Here is a 22567-nt window from a genome sequence, read left to right as displayed (position 1 = left end):
TTCCTTCTAAATAAAATTAAAGACATTCAACGATCTTTTTCTTGAATGCGTTTTATTCGTATTTTACCATACAAATACCGTTCTGTAAAAAAACAGAACATGTTATTAAGGAGAAACAATCTCTCCAGGGCAGAGATTTGGAGTGACACAGACCATTGTGTGGTCATGTTTTAAGATGCAAGTGGTGTTCAAGTCTGGGGTTAGGCACAGCTGTCTGTGCAGGTGTCCACTGACAGGGGCGTGATGAGAGACAGCCTTGTGTTGGCTGGGGGCAGGGGGGGCGGTGTTGCTGTATTAGCAGGGGAAGGAAGGCAGGAGGGGGGGGGTCTGTATTGCTGTATCGGCTGGGTTAGAAAGGAGGCAGGCCAGTGTTGGATGAGCTAGGCTGAGTGAAGGAACAGTCTTCTCTCTGTCCTCCAGACCCCCTTCCTCCTTCCCCCCTCCCTCCGCCTCGCCTCTCTTCCTGCCTCACGACAGCACAGACAAGAGGCACTGATCTTCCAGTATTCAGGACAGGCTGATGCCAGGATTCCTGGCAGCATAGGTGATTTATAGATCTGGTGATCATCCACACCACAGCCCGGATCTCAGAATCTTGTAAACAAGTTACCATCTTCATCCCGCAGTACCAACCCCCTCCACCAGGGGAGAGCATCACTTAGGCCTGGGCCTCTTTACTTTGCTGCTGGCAGGATTCCCAGCCTCAGCAGGCTACAGGAACACAACACAGGGTCAGATACATCAGAGCATGGTTGGAGCCTGAATTCAGGATTTTGCCAAAGACTGCTTCGCTGGAATTGTTGTAACGAAAATAAACTCAAATCATTACTGAAGATCCTCTAAAAGGGTTTGCACAAATTTTTTCTCCGTTTGAGGAAGAGGTTTTTAAGAGGTTAGGAATGTGTGCTGGAGGGTTGCTGTGGTGACGAGGCTCACCTGCTTTCGCTTCCTGGTTACAGGGAAGAAGTCCTCCATGCGAGTCTGTCTGCTCTGGCCAGAGGCTTCCTCCTGCTCCCTCTCTCTCCTCCTCCTCTCCCTCGTCTGACCAAACCTCTCCAGCCGACCACGCACTCTGTGCTCCCTTAAAAAACGTTTTTGTGTGGAAAAAGTTTTGAAAGGTTAAAAAATGAAAAATAAAAGAAGTTTCTAAAGGTTGAAAAAAAAGTTTCTAAAAGGTTGGAAAAAGATTTTCAAAAAAAGTTCTGAAAAAACATTTTCAAAAGGTTTCTGTTTTAGACTTTTCTGTTCTCTCTCCGCTCCTCTCCTCCTTTCACTGTGTGTGAAAAAAAAGTTTGGAACACAAAAAATTGTGTTGTGTGTGGAAAGTTTCTAAAGGTTGAAAAAATATATATTTTTAAAAGTACTGGGAAAAAAAGGTTTGCATCATTTATGAGTAGTTGATGAGAACTCTACCATACTGTACTCTGCTCTGCTTTTCCCCTCAGGCAGTACCCAGAACCTACTTGATGCGTTTCTGGTGGCACAGGAACTGGACCAGCGCCTCCTCATCAGGCTCGGTCCAGGCCAGGCCAGGGGCCTCTGTCTGGGGGGCTAGGAGGAACAGCTTCCTAGCATCCTGGTAACCCCATGCCATGGGCACTGGATGGGTCTGGAGGAGGGAAGGGAGAGAGAGGGAGAAAAGGATGGGAGTTCCAGTGATTGTGAGAGAGAAAGAACAAGTGATGATCTGGATTTCTGACCCCCACCCCCCCCCCCACACACACACACACACCTTCCTGTTGATGTGCTGAACCAAGTTCTCTATGGAGCGGTGGGTCTGTATCAGAGCCAGGGCTCTCTTAGGACCCAGGCCTGTTATCTTCTCACAGTAGTCACAGCCCAGCAGGATACACAGGTCCACAAACTGGACCAGAAACAGGAGGGGGAGGAACCAGGAACAGAAGACATCATATCAGACAGTTCCAGACTAGAGCAGGTAGATGCTGGTGTGAGCCAGCAGGGGGCTCACCTCCTTCTGGGAGAGGCTCAGTCTGGCCAGCAGTTTCTCCAGGGAGAACTCCACCACCTCACTGAGAGAAGAAGAAGAAGAAGATGATGCTGTTGTGTCAGTGTCACAGTGTCTGTGGAGTGTGTGAGGTGTGGAAGGGTGTGTGTGTGTGGAGTGTGTGAGGTGTGTGTGGGGTGTGTGTGTGGAGTGTGTGGGGTGTGGAGTGTGTGAGGTGTGGAAGGGTGTGGAGTGTGGAGTGTGTGAGGTGTGGAAGGGTGTGAGGTGTGGAGTGTGTGAGGTGTGGAGTGTGCGAGGTGTGTGTGGGGTGTGTGGGGTGTGGAAGGGTGTGTGTGTGTGGAGTGTGTGAGGTGTGGAGTGTGTGGGGTGTGTGTGTGGAGTGTGTGAGGTGTGGAGTGTGTGTGGGGTGTGGAAGGGTGTGTGTGTGTGGAGTGTGTGAGGTGTGTGTGAGATGTGTGTGGGGTCTGGAAGGGTGTGTGTGTGTGGAGTGTGTGTGAGATGTGTGTGGGGTCTATGTGGAGTGTGACGGACCCGTTTTTCTTGGCGCTGAGCTGGCGGATCAGGACTGTTCCTCCGAAGGCCAGCGTGTCCATGTCCTCTGACGCCACGGCGTCCACAAGACCCCCCTGCACCAGCCTGGCACACAGAGCCTCTCCCTCCCCTGGAGCCTGGGGGGGGGGGGATTTATTGAAGATGTTGTCCATTCACTGTAGACTGCCTAGGCAATCAAGCTAGAGCATCCATGTTGGCTCAATTACAACATCAGGAGATGAAGACTACGGCCTCCATGTTGGCTCAGCAGGGCTGTTTGCTGGCTCACCTGGATGATGGGAACCCCCATGAGCTCCAGCAGCTGGAGACAGTCGAGAGTCTGACTGGAGGCTACACACACACACAAACACACACACACAGTGCGTGTATTCATTAATCAGATGTTTTTAGCAGATGCTTTTACGCTTTTTTTAACCCTTGTGCTGCCTTCGGGTCACATGACCCAAAGGTTCATAACGAACCACCGTTGTGTTTACCCAATTTTACCCAATACAAAAACAAATAAAAATAATTTTCTTTTAACCATTGCAATGTGGGGGGTCTGAGACAGCCCGACAGTTAAAAGAAAAGGCTTCACTTTGTTTTTGTAGGAGGTCAATTTGTCGCAATACGACGGTGGGTCACAATGACTGATGGGTCATAATGACCCGAAGATAACACAAGGGTTAAGCAACACACAGAACAGGGGGTATTTGAACCTGTGACCTCTAGATCTACAGTCAAATACTGTAAGAAATTGAGTGTGTATGTGAATGTGTAAATGTGTGTGTCAGTCTTACCTGAGCCGGAGAGATTGGGGGAGCTCCACCCTGCAGCCTGAGCCCTCCTCTCCAGCTGGACGGATACACACACACAAAGCAGGTTAGGACACAAAGACCGAGCAAGGCTGGTCAAAGCAACATCAGGTTTAGATCATTAGGGTAGGCCTGGATCAGTAATGTAGGCACAGGGCAGTAGGATGGATCCAGGCTTACATCAGGAGAGCACTCACCACAGCTCTCTTCTCTGCTGGGGGAACTCCGTCAAACACAAACACGGGCTTGATGTCATGTTCCAGGAAGGTTAGAGTCCGGAAGAACAGACCTGCTAAGGGACTGGGGGGGAGGGGGAGGGAGGGAAGGGGATAAATTACAAGGGGGGCAGTTAAGGTTGGAGGGGGAGAGGAGGGGGAGAGAGGGAGGAGAGGGGGGGAGAGAGAGGAGGAGAGTGGGGGAGATAAGAGAGGAGGGTGAGATGTTGGAGGGAGAGATATTCCATAATCTTGAGGGGGGAAAGGAGAGTCTGCACAAACTGTCAAGGACCAGCATACAATCTGAAGAGACCAGGAAACAACACAAGACAGACGTGCTCCGCTATCTGGCATTAAACGAAATTATGGCTAACAGTTCAAACAAAGCGATGAAGTAAATAAAGAGTATTTTGGTTCGTAAAGAAGAACTCTCATTCGTTCATTAACTTACCCTAGCTGCTCGAGACCAGGTACAGCCGCTCGAAACTGGTTGAGAATGATTGAAGTGTCCACGGCGATGACCTTGCCTGCGATTAAATCCAAATGAACAAGATCACATTTTACTGGTTGTTGAGATCAGCTGTTAAGGGTACTGTAAAAGCTTTCAGGTGCTGCAGCTTCACAACTAGCTCATTTACGTTAGCATAGGAGTTAACGAGTCAAACTGTCAAACATTGAGATGGGTAGCTTTACCTGTGTAATCGCTGATGTCCTTATGCGTAATCGCATCAGGTGCTTCGGAGCGAATCAAGTCTGCCAACTTTAAAATCCCCATTTCTTTCTGACGTTAAGGATTTGGCTATATCCACACGACAGTGATACGTATTTCCGGAATAAATAAATAAATAAACCTTTGCTATTATTGTGCCATAGTCACAAGAAACTTGATTTGAAATAGTGAAAATGTATATATGATATCAAAGTTTAGCGTTTCATTGCGCATCCACGAAAAGTTGTGAAAATAAATAAATTCAGAACTGTTAGAAAACCTTGTTCAAAACCTGTTTACCATTCCTCAAGACTGTAGGCGTGGCTAATCACGTTTTGATCTCAACAGCTCCACCTATGTCATACAAACTCAGCCAGTCAGGCACAGCAATGGTGCAAAAAAAAACAGAAGACGAGGTCGAAGTCCTGCCATCTTCCATTCAGATGGTCACTGAATGATGAGCTACAAAATGCTTTGCTATCTATATTACTCCTGAATAAAATAGTTAGCGCAACATTACACATGCAACGTTAAATGCCACTCTCAATGCTAGGGCTAGCACTCTGAATACAATGCTAAATGATGACTGTGTAGGGTTAGCTATTGCCAAATTATTATTTTATTATAATTATCTTTGAGTTTGAGTTGAGGTTTTGTTGCAGTTGCGCCTGTTGGGGGTAGAACTACTGACGTGGATTTTTTCATAATTGGTTATCAGAAATAGCTAAACATTGCTAAATAGCTAGCCAACTAATGTTAGCTACTACCCAAATCCGTTCGATTCGTGATAGCTAGCTAGCTACTTTACTGTGTGAGTTAGATAAATCTTACCTTCGTAATTGTCGAAGTTGCTCGAAACGTACAATTTGAATCCCTTTTTCCTCATGCTTGAAGGGCAGCAACAGAATCATATGTAGATCGTTAATTGTCATTTTTCGAAGATCACCCAAACTCCTCGTAAAAAACGGCAGTTTGAGCGAACAAATGTAACTGCTAGCTACCGGAAGTTGTTTACCCTATTTATGCAATATGGGAAAGGGATATTGTGAGAGAGACAAGAGACAAGTATTGTTTGTTGTAATCGCACACATTTTCCGAAGTTGGCAGCAGTGAACACAGGGGAGGCCAGTTCAAAGTAGACTTCAACCACTTAGAATTTAATACAGTAAATATTTACAAATGATATATCGATACATTACAAATAATAAATAAATAAATATGAAACGTCAGACTGCATCTTGGCAGGGCAGGTACAGGGCAGTCTATGTGCTTAATAAAGCAAAACAGAATAGACAGCCATCACATTTGGCATAATAGTTTCCAGTCAATAATATGATGAAATATATTATTTTATGATACATACAACTCCATATGCATATTTATTGCAATATTCCATAAAAATATGATATTTAGATTCTACACAGAAAGGACCGTAATACTATAACAACATTCAAACAGTGCTTTTTTTCCCCTTAGTATAGTTAGTCCACATATTTAAATTTTAGGTATATGTTTATTGTATGCACCTTCCTGCCAAAGCAAATTCCTTGTCTGTGCAAACTTTCATGGCGAATAAATCCCATTCTGATTCTGATACTCCCTTCATACGGAGACAAACCTGTGCTGTAATTCCATTCAGAAAAACAGGAGACTGAAGGAAATAACAGAGGTAAGATGAGAGTCATATTACCTAAAACTCAAAAACCCTTCAGTTATTGTAATAACAGGGTGATGGAGGGCAGGGGTGAAATGGGGGTTCTGGACCCTATCAGGGAGGGGGTCAGTTTTAGACCTTACAGGGGGTAGGGGTGGGTCTGGACCCTATATGAGGACGGGGGATTCTAGAACTCATTGGGGGGGGGGATTCTATCAGCTCTAGAATGCCCCCCTGTAAATTCTAGAATCCCCACTCCCCATAAGTGGGAGGGGAGAGGGGGGTTCTAGACCCTAAAAGGGGAGTGGGGCTATGGTAAAGACATTCAGACACATGCTATGGCATCTCTAGATTTAGATATAAACTTTGACACTTGATGATGACGATCTGAAGAGGGTGGGGAGGTAGCTAGTTCTGCCGACCTCGTACCCCAGAACCCCGGTCCTGCCAGTTCCGCACGGTGGCTCTAGCGTCGGAACCAGACCCACGTGTTGAGGAGCCAGAAGGCCACGGTGGCGGAGTAGAGCAGCAGCTCTCTCCTGGAACGCTCCTTGTTCTCCTCCTCCAGGAGCTGGAGGCGCCGGTTCAGCTTCACGATCTGGAGGAGGAGCGCACACACACACACACACGAGGACACACACACACACACACACGAGGACACAAACACACGGACACACACACTTTTAGAGAAACACAGGAAGCCAAGGATCACTCACACACAGGCACTGTGAACGTTTGGTCACGACTGCCTACCTGTCGTCGTAGTGTTGAAGCATCCACCAATCCAGAGTCATCAGGGGTCATATCCAAGGTCATGTCCAGCTGTGCCCTATAACCACACACACATATCCCATTAGATCAGCAGATTCATGCTTTGGTTATTAGGTCAACTCAGCAGGGAGGTAGTAGCACCAGCATCAGTACCGCTACTCTTCTTCTTCCACACACCTCACACACACACACACCTCACACACACACACACACACCTCACACACACACACCCCTCCCCCTAGCTCACCTGCGGTGTCCGTCCTCCAGGGCCTCCAGGACCTGCTGGTAGGCCCGGCGTGTGGTGGCCTGGATGTAGGACATCACCCCCCCAGCTGAGTAGAGGGGGGCTCCATCCTCCGGGGTGCACAGGGGGGGGCACACCCGCACAGGGGCCGCGGGGGACGGGGTCACGCTGGGGGGGCAGAAGACAGAGAATGTATAGTTGTTATCCTGGAGAAAGAGAGAGGGGGGGGAGATGGAGAGGAGAGAGATGGAGAGAGAGATGGAGAGGAGAGAGATGGAGAGGAGAGAGATGGAGAGGAGAGAGATGGAGAGGAGAGAGAGAGAGATGGAGGAGAGAGAGATGAGAGAGAGATGGAGAGGAGAGAGAGAGATGGAGAGGAGAGAGATGGAGAGGAGAGAGAGAGAGATGGAGAGGAGAGAGATGGAGAGGAGAGAGAGATGAGAGGAGAGAGAGAGAGATGGAGAGAGAGATGGAGAGGAGAGAGAGGAGAGAGAGAGATGGAGAGTCTACCTGGTGTCTGCTCTGTGGGCGGGGCTGCTGTGACGGACAGTTGGGCTCTCAGTGGCACTACGTTCCTTCCTCGACCTGGAGTGAGCCTGGAGGGAGGTGAGGGGGGAGGGAGGGGAGGGGGGAGGGAGGTGAGGGGGGAGGGAGGGACATGAAGGGGGGAGGTAGGTGAGGGGGGAGGGAGGTGAGGGGGGAGGGAGGGAGGGACATGAAGGGGGGAGGTAGGTGAGGGGGGAGGTGAGGGGGGAGGGAGGGGAGGGAGGGAGGGACATGAAGGGGGGAGGTAGGTGAGGGGGGAGGGAGGTGAGGGGGGAGGGGAGGGGGAGGGAGGTGAGGGGGGAGGGGAGGGTGGAGGAAGGGACATGAAGGGGGGAGGTAGGTGAGGGGGGAGGGAGGGGAAGGACGTGAAGGGGCCGAGGGAGGGATGGAGAGGATGTAGGTAAGGATGGAAAGAAGGAGGGAGGGAGGGAAGAAGGAAGAGGGCAAGGAAAGTTCTTGAGAGTGAGGTCTGACACCGAGACACTGGAGACTGTCTGTGTGGAGGAGGGGTGGAGGTCCTGACCGTGCGGTGCGTGGGGGCCGGGGGCGCGGGGTCCGTCTCCAGGGAGTCCAGCGGCTGCTCCGTCAGTGTGAGGACCCGGGGAGGAGCCTTCATGCCCAGCAGGTCCAGCGGAGGCGTGGCCTGGATCAAGTCCAGGTCTCTGGGCCGGGAGTAGCGCGAGTCCACATCGTCCCCTGGAACACACACACCGTCATATACACACAGTCACACACGCCCCCCACCCCGATCCTCCGTACCTGAGATCACGATCCTCTCGGGCACGTGCATCAGGGCGGGGTGGGGGGCCAGGGCCCCTGGGGAAAGCCCCCCTGCCTGGCCCTCTGGCCCCATCTTCAGGGTGTCGGGGATACGCATGCGCTGGCTGATGCCCTCTGTGTACTCCAGCTCGTAGTGGATACGGCTCATCTCTGCCTCGTCCGCAGCAGGGTACACTGTCCCAACACTCATCTGGCCTGGGGGGGTCACATGATCAACACTCATCTGGCCTGGAGGGGGGTCACATGATCAACACTCATCTGGCCTGGGGGGGTCACATGATCAACACTCATCTGGCCTGGGGGGGGGGGTCACATGATCAACACTCTTCTGGCCTGGGGGGGGGGGGGGGGGTCACATGATCAACACTCATCTGGCCTGGGGGGGGGGGTCACATGATCAACATTCATCTGGTGTCACATGATCAACACTCACCTGGCCCGAGAGGGGGGGTCACATTATCAACACATCTATGAATGTATTAATTAGGAGAATGTATCAAATGAGATCCTACTGTGTGTGTACAATGACAGACAGTGTATCGAAACACAACAACGTTGACTGTCAAACTTAAAGATAAACAACGAAGCTAAGTGTAGTTTAACTACACGCGCGCGCGCGCACACACACACGCACACACACACACACACACACACGGAGATGTCCCATTTAGGAAAGTGGGGCAAAAAATGTAATAGCGGACCATGCATCACACCGATACGTTAACAGCGACCATCTACCTTGTAGACGTCCTCTACTCATCAGCTTGCTTACCGCTGCTATGTTATAAATGGACATCAGTAGTGCTAATCTCCGTGCTAATAGGGTAAACTGCGTGGGTAGTAACGCAAGGACTTCCAGATATCATGCTGGTGGCCAGCGTTCCTTGATCCCTCGGTTCAATACGACAGGCAGGGACGGAACGGCAAACTGATCATAGTTTCGACAACGCGTGCAGATTGTAGGCTACATAAATAAACAAATCAAAAAGCCACGCTCGCGTTAAATCTGATATCGAAACATAGTATTGTGAATGAATGACTGATCTCTTCCTGGTTAGTGTTATCTAGCACGCAACAGATTCGTGCATTTGTGATGACGTTATGACATTGTTATGATATTAGACTCCATTATTTCACCGAAGCGATCTAGCTTGCTAGTTAACTGGAGAAATCTTGTTTTATCAAAACGGCAAGCTAGCAAGCTATCTAGTAGGCTAGTACCATTCGCAAAATAATGCACGACGTCTTACGTTATTTGTCAGAACAGGTTTGGATATGATACGGAGATACGACTTACCGAATATTGTAACGTTTTTTGTCTATCGTCCTCTATCTGTTGGTATCTTAATTTGACCAAATGCTTCCCTGTACATCAGCCAAAACACATCACATAAACTGTGCAATGTGACGGATAGCCAATAGGGGTCTGGCGCATCAATGCTAGGCGCTGATTAGCATCCGGTATTTATAGGGTCTACGTTCGAATTAGTCACATTGAAAAGTCTTTATTTGACAATCATATATAGTCTAAATGTATGTCCTTAGAGTATATCGTTTTCAGTAGTCATAAACATGCAAATATATGACACATCTTCGCAGTAGTCAATAAAAACTATAACCCCTCCCAATGCGCGCTGCACAGTTTCCGTAGTGTAGTGGTTATCATGTTCGCCTAACACGCGAAAGGTCCTCGGTTCGAAACCGGGCGGGAACATGCACATATTTTTTTATAGCTCTGTTGGATGGATCTACCATCAAATTATCAAAAGTTTAGAAAGGTTGAAAAATACATTTTCAAAAAGTTGAAAATAAAATGTGTGAAAATATTTGTTCAACCTTTTGAAAGTAATATTTCACACAAAATGAAAGGAGAGGTGAGGAAAGGGAGAACAGAGAAGCCTAAAACAGAGTAAAGCAGAGCAGAGTAGTACAGATCAGGGGCGTAGCCAGAATAATCTTTTTGGTAGGCCTAGAAAAATATGGATAGGCATCTTTTCATTTTTTTTTTACTTATTTACTATGCGATGTGCGCCCGGTGCATAATTTTTCTGAGATGTTTTCGTTTTTGGGTAAGCCGTAGAACAAATTGGGTAGGCCTACCCAGGCTACCCGTGGCTACGCCCTGGTACAGATTAGTAGAGTCCTCATCAAGTACTGTTACATCAAATTCAGGAGATTGTTGTATGGTAGGGGTGGGGCCAGAGTCGTTCTGTCTTTCCACCCTTGTCCACAAGTTGCAGCACTGTACTTGGGAAATCAGGCAGGCTATATGATTAGGGGAAGGTGCATGTTATTGTTTTGGCTTGCATGTAAAAATAATAAATCAAATGAGAATGTATGGTGTGTTGGCATGTTGATCAATGTGTGCATGCTTGTGTGTGCATGTGTGCGTGTGTGTATCTACATGTATGTGTGTGTGTGTGTGTGTGTGTGTGTGTCAGAGTGTATTTTCCAGGATTATGAGACTCTGTCTTCACACCCACATGTTCTCTGGGGCATTTCTCCTCGTTCTGAGACGAGCTTAATTTTACACCTGTCAGTTCACACGTTCCCTTTCTCGCCAGACGGCGAGGTTCACACCTCCCACCCCCCCCTCCCACCCACCCCTCCACCCCCCCCTCCCACCCCCCCCCCCCTCACAGCTCTCCCCCACGCCTCCCACCCCCCCCTCACAGCTCTCCCCCACGCCTCCCACGTCCCCCCCCACAGCTCTCCCCCACGCCTCCCACGTCCCCCCCACAGCTCTCCCCCACGCCTCCCACCTCCCCCCCACAGCTCTCCTCCACGCCTCCCACCTCCCCCCCACAGCTCTCCCCCACGCCTCCTTCCTCCCCCCACAGCTCTCCTCCACGCCTCCCTCCTCCCCCCCACAGCTCTCCTCCACGCCTCCCTCCTCCCCCCCACAGCTCTCCCCACCACCCCCCCCCCCCCCCCACAGCTCTCCCCCACGCCTCCCACCTCCCCCCCACAGCTCTCCCCCACGCCTCCCTCCTCCCCCCCACAGCTCTCCCCCACGCCCCCCCACCCCCCCCCACAGCTCTCCCCCACGCCTCCCAACCCCCCCCCCTCACAGCTCTCCCCACGCCTCCCACCTCCCCCCCACAGCTCTCCCCAAGCCTCACAGCCATCTGTCGTAGCTCACAACTCCCAAATCCTCATAAACACCCCAACTCAACCATAACATCCCCTTTTCAGAAACACCCCACTCTATACCCTAATATCCCCCCTTCAGAAACACCCAACTCTATATCCTAACATCCCCCTTTCAGAAACACCCAACTCAACCATAACATCCCCTTTCAGAATTACCCAACTCTATATCCTAATATCCCCTTCAGAAACACCCAACTCTATACCCTAATATCCTACTCATGTAAAAACCTTTCCTGTCTAAACAGGAAGAGCTGTTGACACCAATTCTGTCTGACATTTTCTCGACAGTAAACAGCATGAGCACACAAACACACACACACCTAGATATTTTTGTCTCAATCACATTCTTGCAGCTGGTCTGGCACAGAGAATTGACATTTACCGGTGAGGTAAACAAACACACCCAGATAGACACTATTCCTTTATCTTAGTAAATGATCACTACTGGAAGTCTGGGTTAGGGTTAGGGTTAATATTGACATGAAAGAATCTCAATCAGTACTGTGAACTTAAGAATGTGTGTGTCTGTCTTTTCTTGTGGGAACTGAATGATCCCTGTGATTAATTGATCTAACCCCTCTCACCTCACCTCACACACAACCACACATGTAGCTAACATGGTGTTGAAGCTAGGCTGGTGGTAGAGCTCTTTTTCGCACCATCCAGCATGACAACAACTTTGTGTCAGAGGCAGCAGAACATGAAGGAGCTGTATTATAATGTTCCAAAGCTTGTTATTCTAGCATTGGGAAGGAAGAGTGTGTGTATATATCTGTGTGTGTGTGTGTGTTTCTGCATGTATTTGTGTGTGTTTGTCCGTGTGTGTGTAGGTGTGTGTTTGTGAGAGAGACAGGAGGACTGGTGGCAGTGCTGATGGTGTGTGTGTAGGTGTGTGTGTGTTTGTGAGAGAGAGAGAGAGGACTGGTGGCAGTGCTGATGTTGCCATAGAGGAATACATAGAGGCATGCAGATGAGACACAAACACATCAAATATTCATCAGGACCAGACACAGCTGTGGTCACATACCAGGAGAAACACAGGAGCCTGCCTGTCTAACTGCCTGCCTGCCTGTCTGTCTGTTTGTCTGTTTGTCTGCCTGTCTGCCTGCCTGCCTGCCTGTTTGTTTGTTTGTCTGTTTGTCTGCCTGCCTGCCTGCCTGTCTGTCTGTCTGTCTGTCTGTCTGTCTGTCTGCCTGTCTGCCTGCCTGTCTGTCTGTCTGTCTGTCTGCCTGCCTGTCTCTCTGTCTGTCTGTCTGTCTGTTTGTGATCTCTTAACTGTTCTGGTGCCATCACTCCGGGGCTTTAGCGGTCATCACCCCAGTTACCATAGAAACGTCCCGTCAGTCACCCCAGGCAACAGCAGCTCTTCTGCAGTCATAACGTTCACGTGCACACGCACAGACACGCTAGCAACACACCTACACTTTCAAACACAGAAACACAGGCACGTGCAGGCCAGCGTGAACGCTCAATCCTGTGACATTTCACTCACTCACCCACACACACACACACATTCAGAGAACCAGATTCAAATGGGGCCCCAATTTAATTCCAATACCGTCACAGATGCTTTGCTCGTCACCTTGAGCTACTTTGAGCGCCGGACAGCTCCCGGTTGCCTCGCTCCACCCATCTCCCACCACGCGCAGAGGATTGGCGGAAAGAACAGCCACACACGCACAGTTCAGGTATCTCGTGCGATAGTGAAATATCGGTGAAGACGGGATTTCTTTTTCGAGAGGTATTTCAATTCTGCATCCTCTGAGACCTCACATCGTCGTCCGACACGCACCTCTCGGTCTCGAGAAATTATTTTACAGAGAGCTCCAAAACGCAGCCCGTGTTTACGGTGATCTAGAGGTAGGGCGTCACTTTAACTGTAAACCGTCTGGGAGGTGGTGGAGATGATTGGTCGACCGTGATAACATCTGCCCGTCACAGATGCAGTCTGAGCAACGGAAGAAGCGGCGAGGAGCGCGGAGTCAGACGCGAGCTGCACCTAGGAGACAAAACCCTTTGGATGTTAAACTCCGGTACACGTCAGAGACGGCTTGTTTTAGTTGCGAAGCCACAAATTACGGTGTCGGTTATGCTCACGCTTGACTAAGGGAAGACGGTTTCTCCCGCGGAGAGCGACGGTGCACGCGATGGCTTTCTCACTCATTCTCCTGCTCTTCCGAATGGGGCTTGTCTTCGGATCAAACTACGGTTACGTAGAATGGTCCGACAACGACAAAGACGCAGAGATACGGGCAAATATACCGACTATCCTCAGCACCCAAAACCAAGCAATCAAACAAAGAATCGTTTCATTACCCAACTTACTACCCCGGGCACGCGACCGAGCGCACGGTGGTGGCGCACAAGATCGAGGAGGACCTGCCGCGGGTAGTGACAGCCTTCCTCCACACCGGAGATTCTACGGCGCTGCGGCAGGTAAACTGCTCCCGGAGATACGAGCTCCGGAGCCTCCGTGGTGGCACACGCGTCGCTTCACAACTACTCCCTGCACACCGTGCTGGACACCGTGGCGCACGCGACCAACTTCCTCAACATGATCCTCCAGACCAACAGGTCGCGAGAGCACAGCCTCCGGCGGGACATTCACTGGTATCACGCGCTGGTCAGGAGCATCCTCGAGGGCGACCCCAAAATCCACCGGGCGGTGGTAACTTTCCACACGGACGCGCCAACGCCCGGTCCTCACATATTCCTCCAGGCGACCAGGACAGACAAGCAGGTGGTTCTCCAAGACCTCTCCGGTTCTGCTCACCTCCACCTCAGGAGCCGAACACCGGATTCGGAGTGGTTTAACGAGTTTAGGGGACCGGAAAAGACCTCAGCTACAGAAGAGAGCGTCCAGCCTGGACGTTACCGCCGCTCCGAACGTCTACTTCCTGATAAAAGCCAGATCCGGTGGTCCGCGCCGTTCCTGGAGTGCGAGCACGGAAGCTTTGTACCGCACTGGTTGCTCACCTTGTCCGCGGGATTTTACGGACTGAGGAAAGACTCTGCGCCCGAGTTCAGGTGAGTACCAGGTGTTGTGTGTGTGTGTGTGGTGAGGGGGGGTGGGGGGTGGAGACCAATTAAAACGAACCCTTGATGTTGAGGTAATGATGGGATTTTAAGATCAATTATAATCTTCCTTCCCTCTTTCTTAACCCAAACTCTGAATCTCTATGTCCTTCACTTTTAAGCCCAGCGTTTGAGAAGGAAGACATTCTAAATGTAAATGACTCCAGAAGATTTTGAATATTGTTTCCGATCTGAAGGCAAGGGTTGTCTCCTGGAGTCTGAGGGAGACAGACATGATTGTCCAGGTGTTAAATGTTTGTTGTCACACTATGTGTGTATACGCTCCAGCAGACCTTGTAGATTAAAACCTACTTAGGCAATAAAGCTGATTCTGTTGTGGTCAGGAGTGTTTAGAAATCTTCTGGTGTGTGTTTCAGCAAATGGGTGTCAGACTTCTCTCACACACACACACACACCCCCCCCCCCCCCCCCCCCCCCCCCCCACACACACACACACACACACCCCACACACACACACACACACACCCCACGCACACCCTCACACACACACACACACCCCACGCACACCCTCACACACACACCCCACACACACACACACACACACACCCACGCACACCCTCACACACACACACACACCCCACGCACACCCTCACACACACACACACACACACACACACACAACACACACACACAGAGGAGACAGTACGTGTGTGTGACGTGAACTCTGTCTTCCTCCAGGGGGGGTGGTGCGTGTGGATGTCAACCTCCAGGACGTGGATATCAACCAGTGCTCCAGCACAGGATGGTTCTCTGGGACACACCGCTGTAACCTGACCAGCATGGAGGTCTGTCTCTCTGCCTGCCTGCCTGTCCTGTCTGTCTGTCTGTCTGTCTGTCTGTCTGTCTGTTCTGTCTGCCTGTATATAGCAATCAAGCAATAACAATGTAATAACAATCAAGTCATTTCGGCTGTGTGTGTGTATTAAGTGTGTTTTTCTGTATGTACGTACAAATTGTGAATGATATATCTTTATATATATGTGTGTGTGTGTGTGTGTGTTTATGAGTGAGTATGTCTGTGTGTGTGTAACCTGTGCAGGTGTGTGAGAGTGTGTGTGTGTGTGTGTGTGAGACCTGTGCAGGTGTGTGTGAGAGTGTGTGTGTGTGTGTGTGTGTGTGTGAGACCTGTGCAGGTGTGTGAGAGTGTGTGTGCGTGTGTGTGTGTGTGTGAGACCTGTGCAGGTGTGTGAGAGTGTGTGTGTGTGTGTGTGTGAGACCTGTGCAGGTGTGTGTTTGCATGTTGCAGCTCCTGTGTGTTTATCCTATATGATCTATAATAAATGGTATGTAATTGATTGTCAGCAAAGCTGAATAATTGACCATGCTCTTTGTCTGTGTGTGTCGGTGTGTGGTGAGTTTAGCCTGTCTTTCCTGGTTAAGGTTATGGATGCATGGATGGATGTCTCAAATTATATTGTAGATTTATAAACACACACGTACCATCTAGTTACATATACAGAAGAGCAGGTGTGTACAAGAGGAAACTGTGTGTGTGTATATATAAAGTATGTGTGTGTGTGTTTGTGTGTGTGTATGTGCGGGTGTTTCAGTATACAGGAATTGAGGTAACTAGCGTGTGTAAGTGGACAGGAAGTGAGGTAGCTAGCGTGTGTAATTGGACAGGAAGTGAGGTAGCTAGCGTGTGTAAGTGGAGAGGAAGTCCCTCTGTGGTTCTCATGCATTATGAATCCCCCTACTGAGGGGAAACACGTTACATAAGAGACCGCAGCTCACATAATGAGATAGGTCCCGGGAAATTAGTGTGTGTGTGTGAGAGAAAGAGTGTATGAGAGAGTGTGTGTGTATGAGAGAGTGTGTGTGTATGAGAGAGTGTGTGTGTGTGTATGAGAGTGTGTGAGTGTATGAGAGTGTGTATGTGTGAGTGTGTGTGAGTGTATGAGAGTGTGTGTGTGTGGTGGTGATACATGGTGATGGAGATAAAGAGCTTCAAAGGAGGTTCTGCTAATGAGACGCTGTGACAGGCTGGGTTGTCCTCTCTCCTCCATCCCTCCTTCCTCCCCTCCCCTCCCTCTCTCTCTCTCCTCCATCCCTCCTTCCTCCCCTCCCTCTCTCCTCTCGCTCTCCATCTTCCCTCTCTCTATATCACACTCTCTATCCCTCTCTCTCTATATCACACTCTCTATCCCTCTCTCGCTATATCACACTCTCTATCCCTCTCTCTCTATATCACACTCTCTATCCCTCTCTCTCTATATCACACTCTCTATCCCTCTCTCTCTATATCACACTCTCTATCCCTCTCTCTCTATATCACACTCTCTATCCCTCTCTCTCTATATCACACTCTCTATCCCTCTGTCTCTCTATATCACACTCTCTATCCCTCTCTCTCTCTATCACACTCTCTATCCCTCTCTCTCTATATCACACTCTCTATCCCTCTCTCTCTATCACACTCTCTATCCCTCTCTCTCTATCACACTCTCTATCCCTCTCTCTCTATATCACACTCTCTATCCCTCTCTCTCTATATCACACTCTCTATCCCTCTCTCTCTCTATATCACACTCTCTACCCCTCTCTCTCTATATCACACTCTCTATCCCTCTCTCTCTATATCACACTCTCTCTATCCTTCCTGCTCCCTCTCTCTATCTTTCCTTAATGAATGTTCTAACAAACCCTGTTCTCTCTACAGAACCCACCATGTTCTCTCTGCAGAACCCACCATGTTCTCTCTACAGAACCCACCATGTTCTCTCTGCAGAACCCACCATGTTCTCTCTACAGAACCCACCATGTTCTCTCTGCAGAACCCACCATGTTCTCTCTACAGAACCCACCATGTTCTCTCTGCAGAACCCACCATGTTCTCTTTACAGAACCCACTATGTTCTCTCTGCAGAACCCACCATGTTCTCTCTGCAGAACCCACCATGTTCTCTTTGCTTGTCCCACTGGAAGTCAACCTTGTTTTAAAACAAACAAATGATCTGGAGGACAGTCCTTTCCCTCTCTCCCTCTGTCTCCCTCCCTCTCCTTCTCTCTCCCTCTGTTTCCCTCCCTCTCCTTCTCTCTCCCCCTGTCTCCCTCCCTCTCCTTCTCTCTCCCCCTGTCTCCCTCCCTCTCCTTCTCTCTCCCCCTGTCTCCCTCCCTCTCCTTCTCTCTCCCCTGTCTCCCTCTCCTTCTCTCTCCCCCTGTCTCCCTCCCTCTCCTTCTCTCTCCCCCTGTCTCCCTCCCTCTCCTTCTCTCTCCCCCTGTCTCCCTCCTTCTCTCCTTCTCTCTCCCCCTGTCTCCCTCCCTCTCCCCTTGTCTCCCTCCCTCTCCTTCTCTCTCCTCCTGTCTCCTCCCTCTCCTTCTCTCTCCCTCCTCTGTCACAGTGGAGGAGGTGGAGACTACTCCTCTTTTGTTTCCATAACGACATCTCCATGCGTCTGGCCAGGAGTCAAACTATTTCCACCCAGAGACACCTGGGCTGTTTCACACAATACATCACTTTACACTCCTCTTACTACATTGCTCTTACTACATTGCTCTTACTACACTCTTACTACACTCTTACTACGCTCTGAGGAGAACCAGGAGCTCTTCTCCTCTCTCTCCTCTCCTCTCTTCTCTTCTCCTCTTCTCCTCTCTTCTCCTTTCCTCTCTTCTCCTCTCCTCTCCTCTCTTCTCCTCTCCTCTCCTCTCCTCTCTTCTCTACTCTCCTCTCCCTCCACCCTCATGTTCCCCCTCCCCCTGTACCCCTCCAGCTTGATAACAGGAGCAATGGCTGCAGCGAGGGTTATGGAGGGAAACGGCTGTGAGTTGGTTCAGCTTGGAAGAAGATTCTCTCTCACAGTGTAGGCTCAGACGGCAGACTTAACATGCAGACACACACAGGACCTCACGCACACACACACACATACACACACACACACAGGACCTCACGCACGCACGCAGACACACACACACGCACAGGACCTCACACACGCACACAGGACCTCACGCACACACACACGCACAGACACACACACAGAACCACACGCACATAGGACCACACATCTGCTGTTTTCCCGGGAGGAGACAAGCTGAGGAGGAGAGGAGGGAAGGGGACATTTGTCTGAGGCTGCATGGTTCCAATATTGCTGCCCATTTTTACACACACGTACAAACACACACACACGTACAAACACACACACACACACTATGCCTCTCTTATCTCTGGGAGATAGCTGGCAGGCATGTGGAGGGGAGACTGCTTGTTCCGTCAGAAGCCTCTTATCTCCTCCGTCCTCAGGGAACTTCCTTCAATTCCCAACTTTCTTCTTCCCCTGCTGTCTGTCGGCACAGCAACACAGCCGCACAGCAACACAGCCGCACAGCAACACCGCCGCACAGCAACACAGCAACACAGCCGCACAGCAACACAGCCGCACAGCAACACAGCCGCACAGCAACACAGCCGCAGAGCCGCACGGCAACACGGCAGCACAGCAACACAACCGCACAGCCACACAGCAACACAGCCGCACAGCAACACAGCCGCACAACAGCACAGCCGCACAGCAACACAGCAACACAGCAACACAACCACACAGCCGCACAGCAACACAGCAAAACAGCCACACAGCAACACAGCCACACAACCGCACAGCCGCACAGCAACACAGCCGCACAGCAACACAGCGGCACAGCCACAAAGCAACACAAGCATTACAGCAACACAGCCGCACAGCAACACAGCCGCACAGCAACACTAGCATTACAGCAACACAGCCGCAAAGAAACACAGCCGCAAAGCAAGACAGCAACACAGCCGCACAGCATTACAGGCAACACAGCCGCACAGCAACACAGTCACACAGCTACACAGCCGCACAGCAACACAGTCGCACAGCCGCAAAGCAAGACCGCAACACAGCCACACAGCAACACAGCCACACAGCCGCACAGCAACACAGCCGCACAGCAACATAGCAAGTGTTCCCTAGCTGGGAAAGCTGGTCCAGTTAGGCACCTTCTGGACGTCGTTGTTTCTCCTCTCCTCTCCCTCCTCTCCCCCCCTCCCCCCCTCCCCCCTCCTCTCCTTTCCCCTCCTCTCCTCTTCCCTCCTCTCCTCTCCCATCCCTCTCCTCTTCCAGCCATACCACCCAGGGGAGGATGGAGGAAGGGAAATAGAGATGAGAGAGGGAGAGAGCGTTTGTAATGCTTTTAGGGTTTCATGCTTTCAGGATATAAATAGACCTCAGAGGACTCCCCTCTCTCTCTCAATGTCTCTCTATTTCTCTGTCTCTCTCTCTCTGTCTGTCTCTCTCTCTCCCTCTCTTATCTGTGTGCTCTCTCCTTTCCCTCTCTTTCTTTTTCTCATTCTGAGTCTGTGCTGCGAGCCTGTAATCAAGACCCCACCAGGAGAGAGAGCGAGAGGAGAGGGGCAGAGCAAGAGAGGAGGAACGGGAGATAGAGTCAGAGGAACAGAGAGAGAGGAGAGAGAGAGAGTGTGTGAGAGTGGGAGAATCAGAAGGAGAGAGAGAGGGAGTGTGAGAGAGAGAAGGACAGAGAGAGTTAGGTTATGTCAGACACTGTGGAAGACTGTGGACTTCCTTTTTAAGGAACTCAGGAAATGAATAGTAGGAAATGGATGTATGTGTATATGTGTGTGTGTATGTGTGGGTGTGTATGTGTGGGTGTGTATATATATGCGCATGTGTATGTGTGTGTATGTGTATCAGTATGTTTCAGATGGTCCCTGGTCTCTCCACTTAGCTGGAATTATGTATGTACCAACCACGTCTTAAATCTACATTCAGATATTAATTAGTTGGCTGTTACTTGGTAACTTGGGTACAAGTTTTGCTAATTGGGTGCGCTTGATTCAACTCACCAAACCAGACGATCGGCCCCATAAGGCCCAATGTGTGACATCATAGTCACACTGCTCAGAGAGAGAGGGGGGGGCGTTCAGTACAGGGGACCTGGTCAGAGAGAGAGATGGGGGGCGTTCAGTACAGGGACCTGCTCAGAGAGGAGGGGGGGGGGGGCGGGAAGAGTGAAAGAAAGTGAGAGAGAAATAGAGGGGGAGAGAAATTCAGAGAGTGAAAGACAGAGAGAAAGAGGTGTTAGTACATGTTGCATAACCATCCCAAATATTTCACTTTTTTTTGCCACAGTGCTTTGTGTGTGTCTGTGTGTGTGTGCATGAGGCAGGGTGTGTGTGTATGTGTGAGGCAGGGTGTGTGTGTGTGTGTGTGTGAGGCAGGGTGTGTGTGTGAGGCAGTGTGTGTGTGTGTGTGCATGAGGCAGGGTGTGTGTGTGTGAGGCAGGGTGTGTGTGTGTGTGAAGGCAGAACTCCTTATCTCTCCTTTTAGAACCAAACAGACGCTTGCGTCACCTGGCAGAAACACTCACTTATCCTCCTTCTGTTCCCCCCCCCTCTCCTCTCCTCCCCCCCCCTCCTCCCCCCCCCTTTCCTCTCCTCTCCTCCCCTCTCCTCTCCTCTCTCCCCCCCCCCTCCTCCTCTCTCCCCTCCCCTCCTCCTCTCCTCTCCTCTCCCCTCCTCTCCTCCCTTCCTCTCCCCTCCCCTACTCCTCTCCCCTCCTCCCCTCTCCCCTCCTCTCCTCTCTCCTTCTCAGTGTACTCCTCTAGGTGGGCATGGTTTTGTTCTGGACCAGTACAGGTGTGCGTGTCGGAGGGGCTACTACCACCCCAACAGAGTGCCTCTCAACGGCTTCACAAGTATGGCCCTCAACACTTCCACCAACCAGTTCATCAAGCAATTAATGAATGAATGAACAAACAGATGAACATTTGAACCAACGAACGACTGAATGAATGAACTGTATGAAACTCATATCTACATTGTTATTAAAGGAAACCGAGTGAACAAAACAATGAATTCTAAAAAGGTGAAAGCAAACTAGGGAGATTAGACGTTCCTGTACACACACACCCACACACACACCACACACACACACCCACACCCACACACACACCCCCCCACACACACCCACACACACACCCACACACACACCCACACACACACCCACTCTCACACACACTGAGGCCAGTCTGGTTGTTTCCTAGCAACAATAAATCCCAGTGTGGTGAGGAGCAGAGCGGCAGGTGCAGGCATGGACCAGTCTGTACCCATCGTCTATTTACAGACACACACACACAGACACAGGTGTTAAAACCAGAAAGAAACTACACCCAGAAACAAACACACATAACTCCCCCCCCACGCACACACACACACACAAACCCCCCCCTCCCCCCCATGTGACCATCCTGCTGTGTCCTAGGCCCCGCCCCCCCAGGTGAGGACGGCTCCAGCCGGTGTCTGCCGTGCCGTGAGGGCTGTCCGGTGTGCCGGGACGACTCCCCCTGCCTGGCCCGCCCCATGGGGGCATCCGCCTCGCCCTGGCCTCCCTGCAGGGGGTCTGCATGCTGCTGACCCTGCTGGTCATGCTGGGGACCTACCACCACCGCAGGAACAAGGTCAGGGGTCAGGGGGGAAGGATTGGGGTCAAGGGTCAAGGTTGAAGGAAGTTGAAGAGTTCATTGCCGTCTAGGGAAGAGAGAAGGGAGGGGGGGGGGAGAGGGGGCCTAAGTTAAGGATGGGCTCTGATGTTTCATCTGTTTCAACCATTTGCCATCTCTCTCTTCCCCCCCCTCTCTCTGTCTCTCTGTCTGTCTCTCTCCCCCCCCCCCCCCCCCTCACTCTCTCTCTCTCTCTCTCTCTCTCTCTCTCTCTCTCTCTCTCTCTCTCTCTCTCTCTCTCCCCCCCTCTCTCTGTCTCTCTGTCTGTCTGTCTCTCTCTCCCCCCCTCTCTCTGTCTCTCTGTCTGTCTGTCTCTCTCTCTCTCACCAGAGAATCCGTGCGTCTGGTCTCATCCTCCTGGAAACCATCCTGGTTGGAGCGTTGCTGCTCTACTTCCCTGTGAGTACAATGCGTGTGTGTGTGTGTGTGTGTGTGTGTGTGTGTAGCTGAGAGGAGGCAGACTAGAACAAAGACAGATATAGATAACTACAAAACAACTTCCCTCAGAGTTGCAACAATGTCAAGAGAGACACTCTTACCTCACCTCACCTGCTCTCTCTCTCTCTTTCTCTCTCTTCACCACTCCTCTCTCTCTTCACCACTCCTTT

At 50.6% G+C, this 22567-nt stretch overlaps 2 protein-coding genes, 1 non-coding gene and 1 pseudogene across 4 annotated transcripts; 2 read left to right on the top strand and 2 right to left on the bottom strand.

Annotated features, from left to right (window-relative positions):
* Nucleotides 1–46: 46 nt before the first annotated feature.
* zgc:110269 (probable flap endonuclease 1 homolog) lies at nucleotides 47–4541 on the bottom strand. 2 transcript variants are annotated; one of them, XM_067253413.1, is made up of 11 exons: nucleotides 4221–4541; nucleotides 3979–4054; nucleotides 3510–3612; nucleotides 3298–3352; nucleotides 2787–2848; nucleotides 2498–2634; nucleotides 1970–2030; nucleotides 1733–1864; nucleotides 1464–1609; nucleotides 937–1081; nucleotides 47–532 (listed from the first exon to the last, which is right to left on the bottom strand). In XM_067253413.1, the coding sequence occupies exons 1-11, from the start codon at nucleotides 4300–4302 to the stop codon at nucleotides 350–352; spliced, it is 1182 nt and encodes a 393-aa protein (XP_067109514.1). In that variant the 5' UTR covers nucleotides 4303–4541; the 3' UTR covers nucleotides 47–349. The 2 variants fall into 2 exon arrangements, with proteins under 2 accessions (XP_067109514.1, XP_067109513.1); XM_067253412.1 differs by having other exon boundaries at nucleotides 467–711.
* A 1265-nt stretch (nucleotides 4542–5806) lies between these two features.
* On the bottom strand, nucleotides 5807–9617 carry LOC136959254 (mitochondrial fission factor homolog A-like). Its single transcript, XM_067253529.1, has 7 exons — nucleotides 9529–9617; nucleotides 8211–8426; nucleotides 7975–8147; nucleotides 7416–7501; nucleotides 6909–7073; nucleotides 6644–6719; nucleotides 5807–6488 (listed from the first exon to the last, which is right to left on the bottom strand). Exons 2-7 carry the CDS (start codon nucleotides 8419–8421, stop codon nucleotides 6357–6359), a joined length of 843 nt encoding a protein of 280 aa, XP_067109630.1. The 5' UTR covers nucleotides 8422–8426; nucleotides 9529–9617; the 3' UTR covers nucleotides 5807–6356.
* Nucleotides 9618–9872: 255 nt separating this feature from the next.
* trnav-aac (transfer RNA valine (anticodon AAC)) lies at nucleotides 9873–9945 on the top strand. Its single transcript has one exon. It is a non-coding gene; the product is annotated as a tRNA-Val (tRNA).
* Nucleotides 9946–13531: 3586 nt separating this feature from the next.
* Nucleotides 13532–22567, top strand: part of LOC136958772 (metabotropic glycine receptor-like) — an 11933-nt pseudogene continuing 2897 nt past the window's right edge.

The sequence above is a fragment of the Osmerus mordax genome, chromosome 16 (genome assembly GCF_038355195.1).
Source record: "Osmerus mordax isolate fOsmMor3 chromosome 16, fOsmMor3.pri, whole genome shotgun sequence".
NCBI lineage: Eukaryota > Metazoa > Chordata > Actinopteri > Osmeriformes > Osmeridae > Osmerus > Osmerus mordax.
Note: the sequence above shows the minus strand (reverse complement) of the source record. Positions and strands in the feature narration are given on the sequence as shown.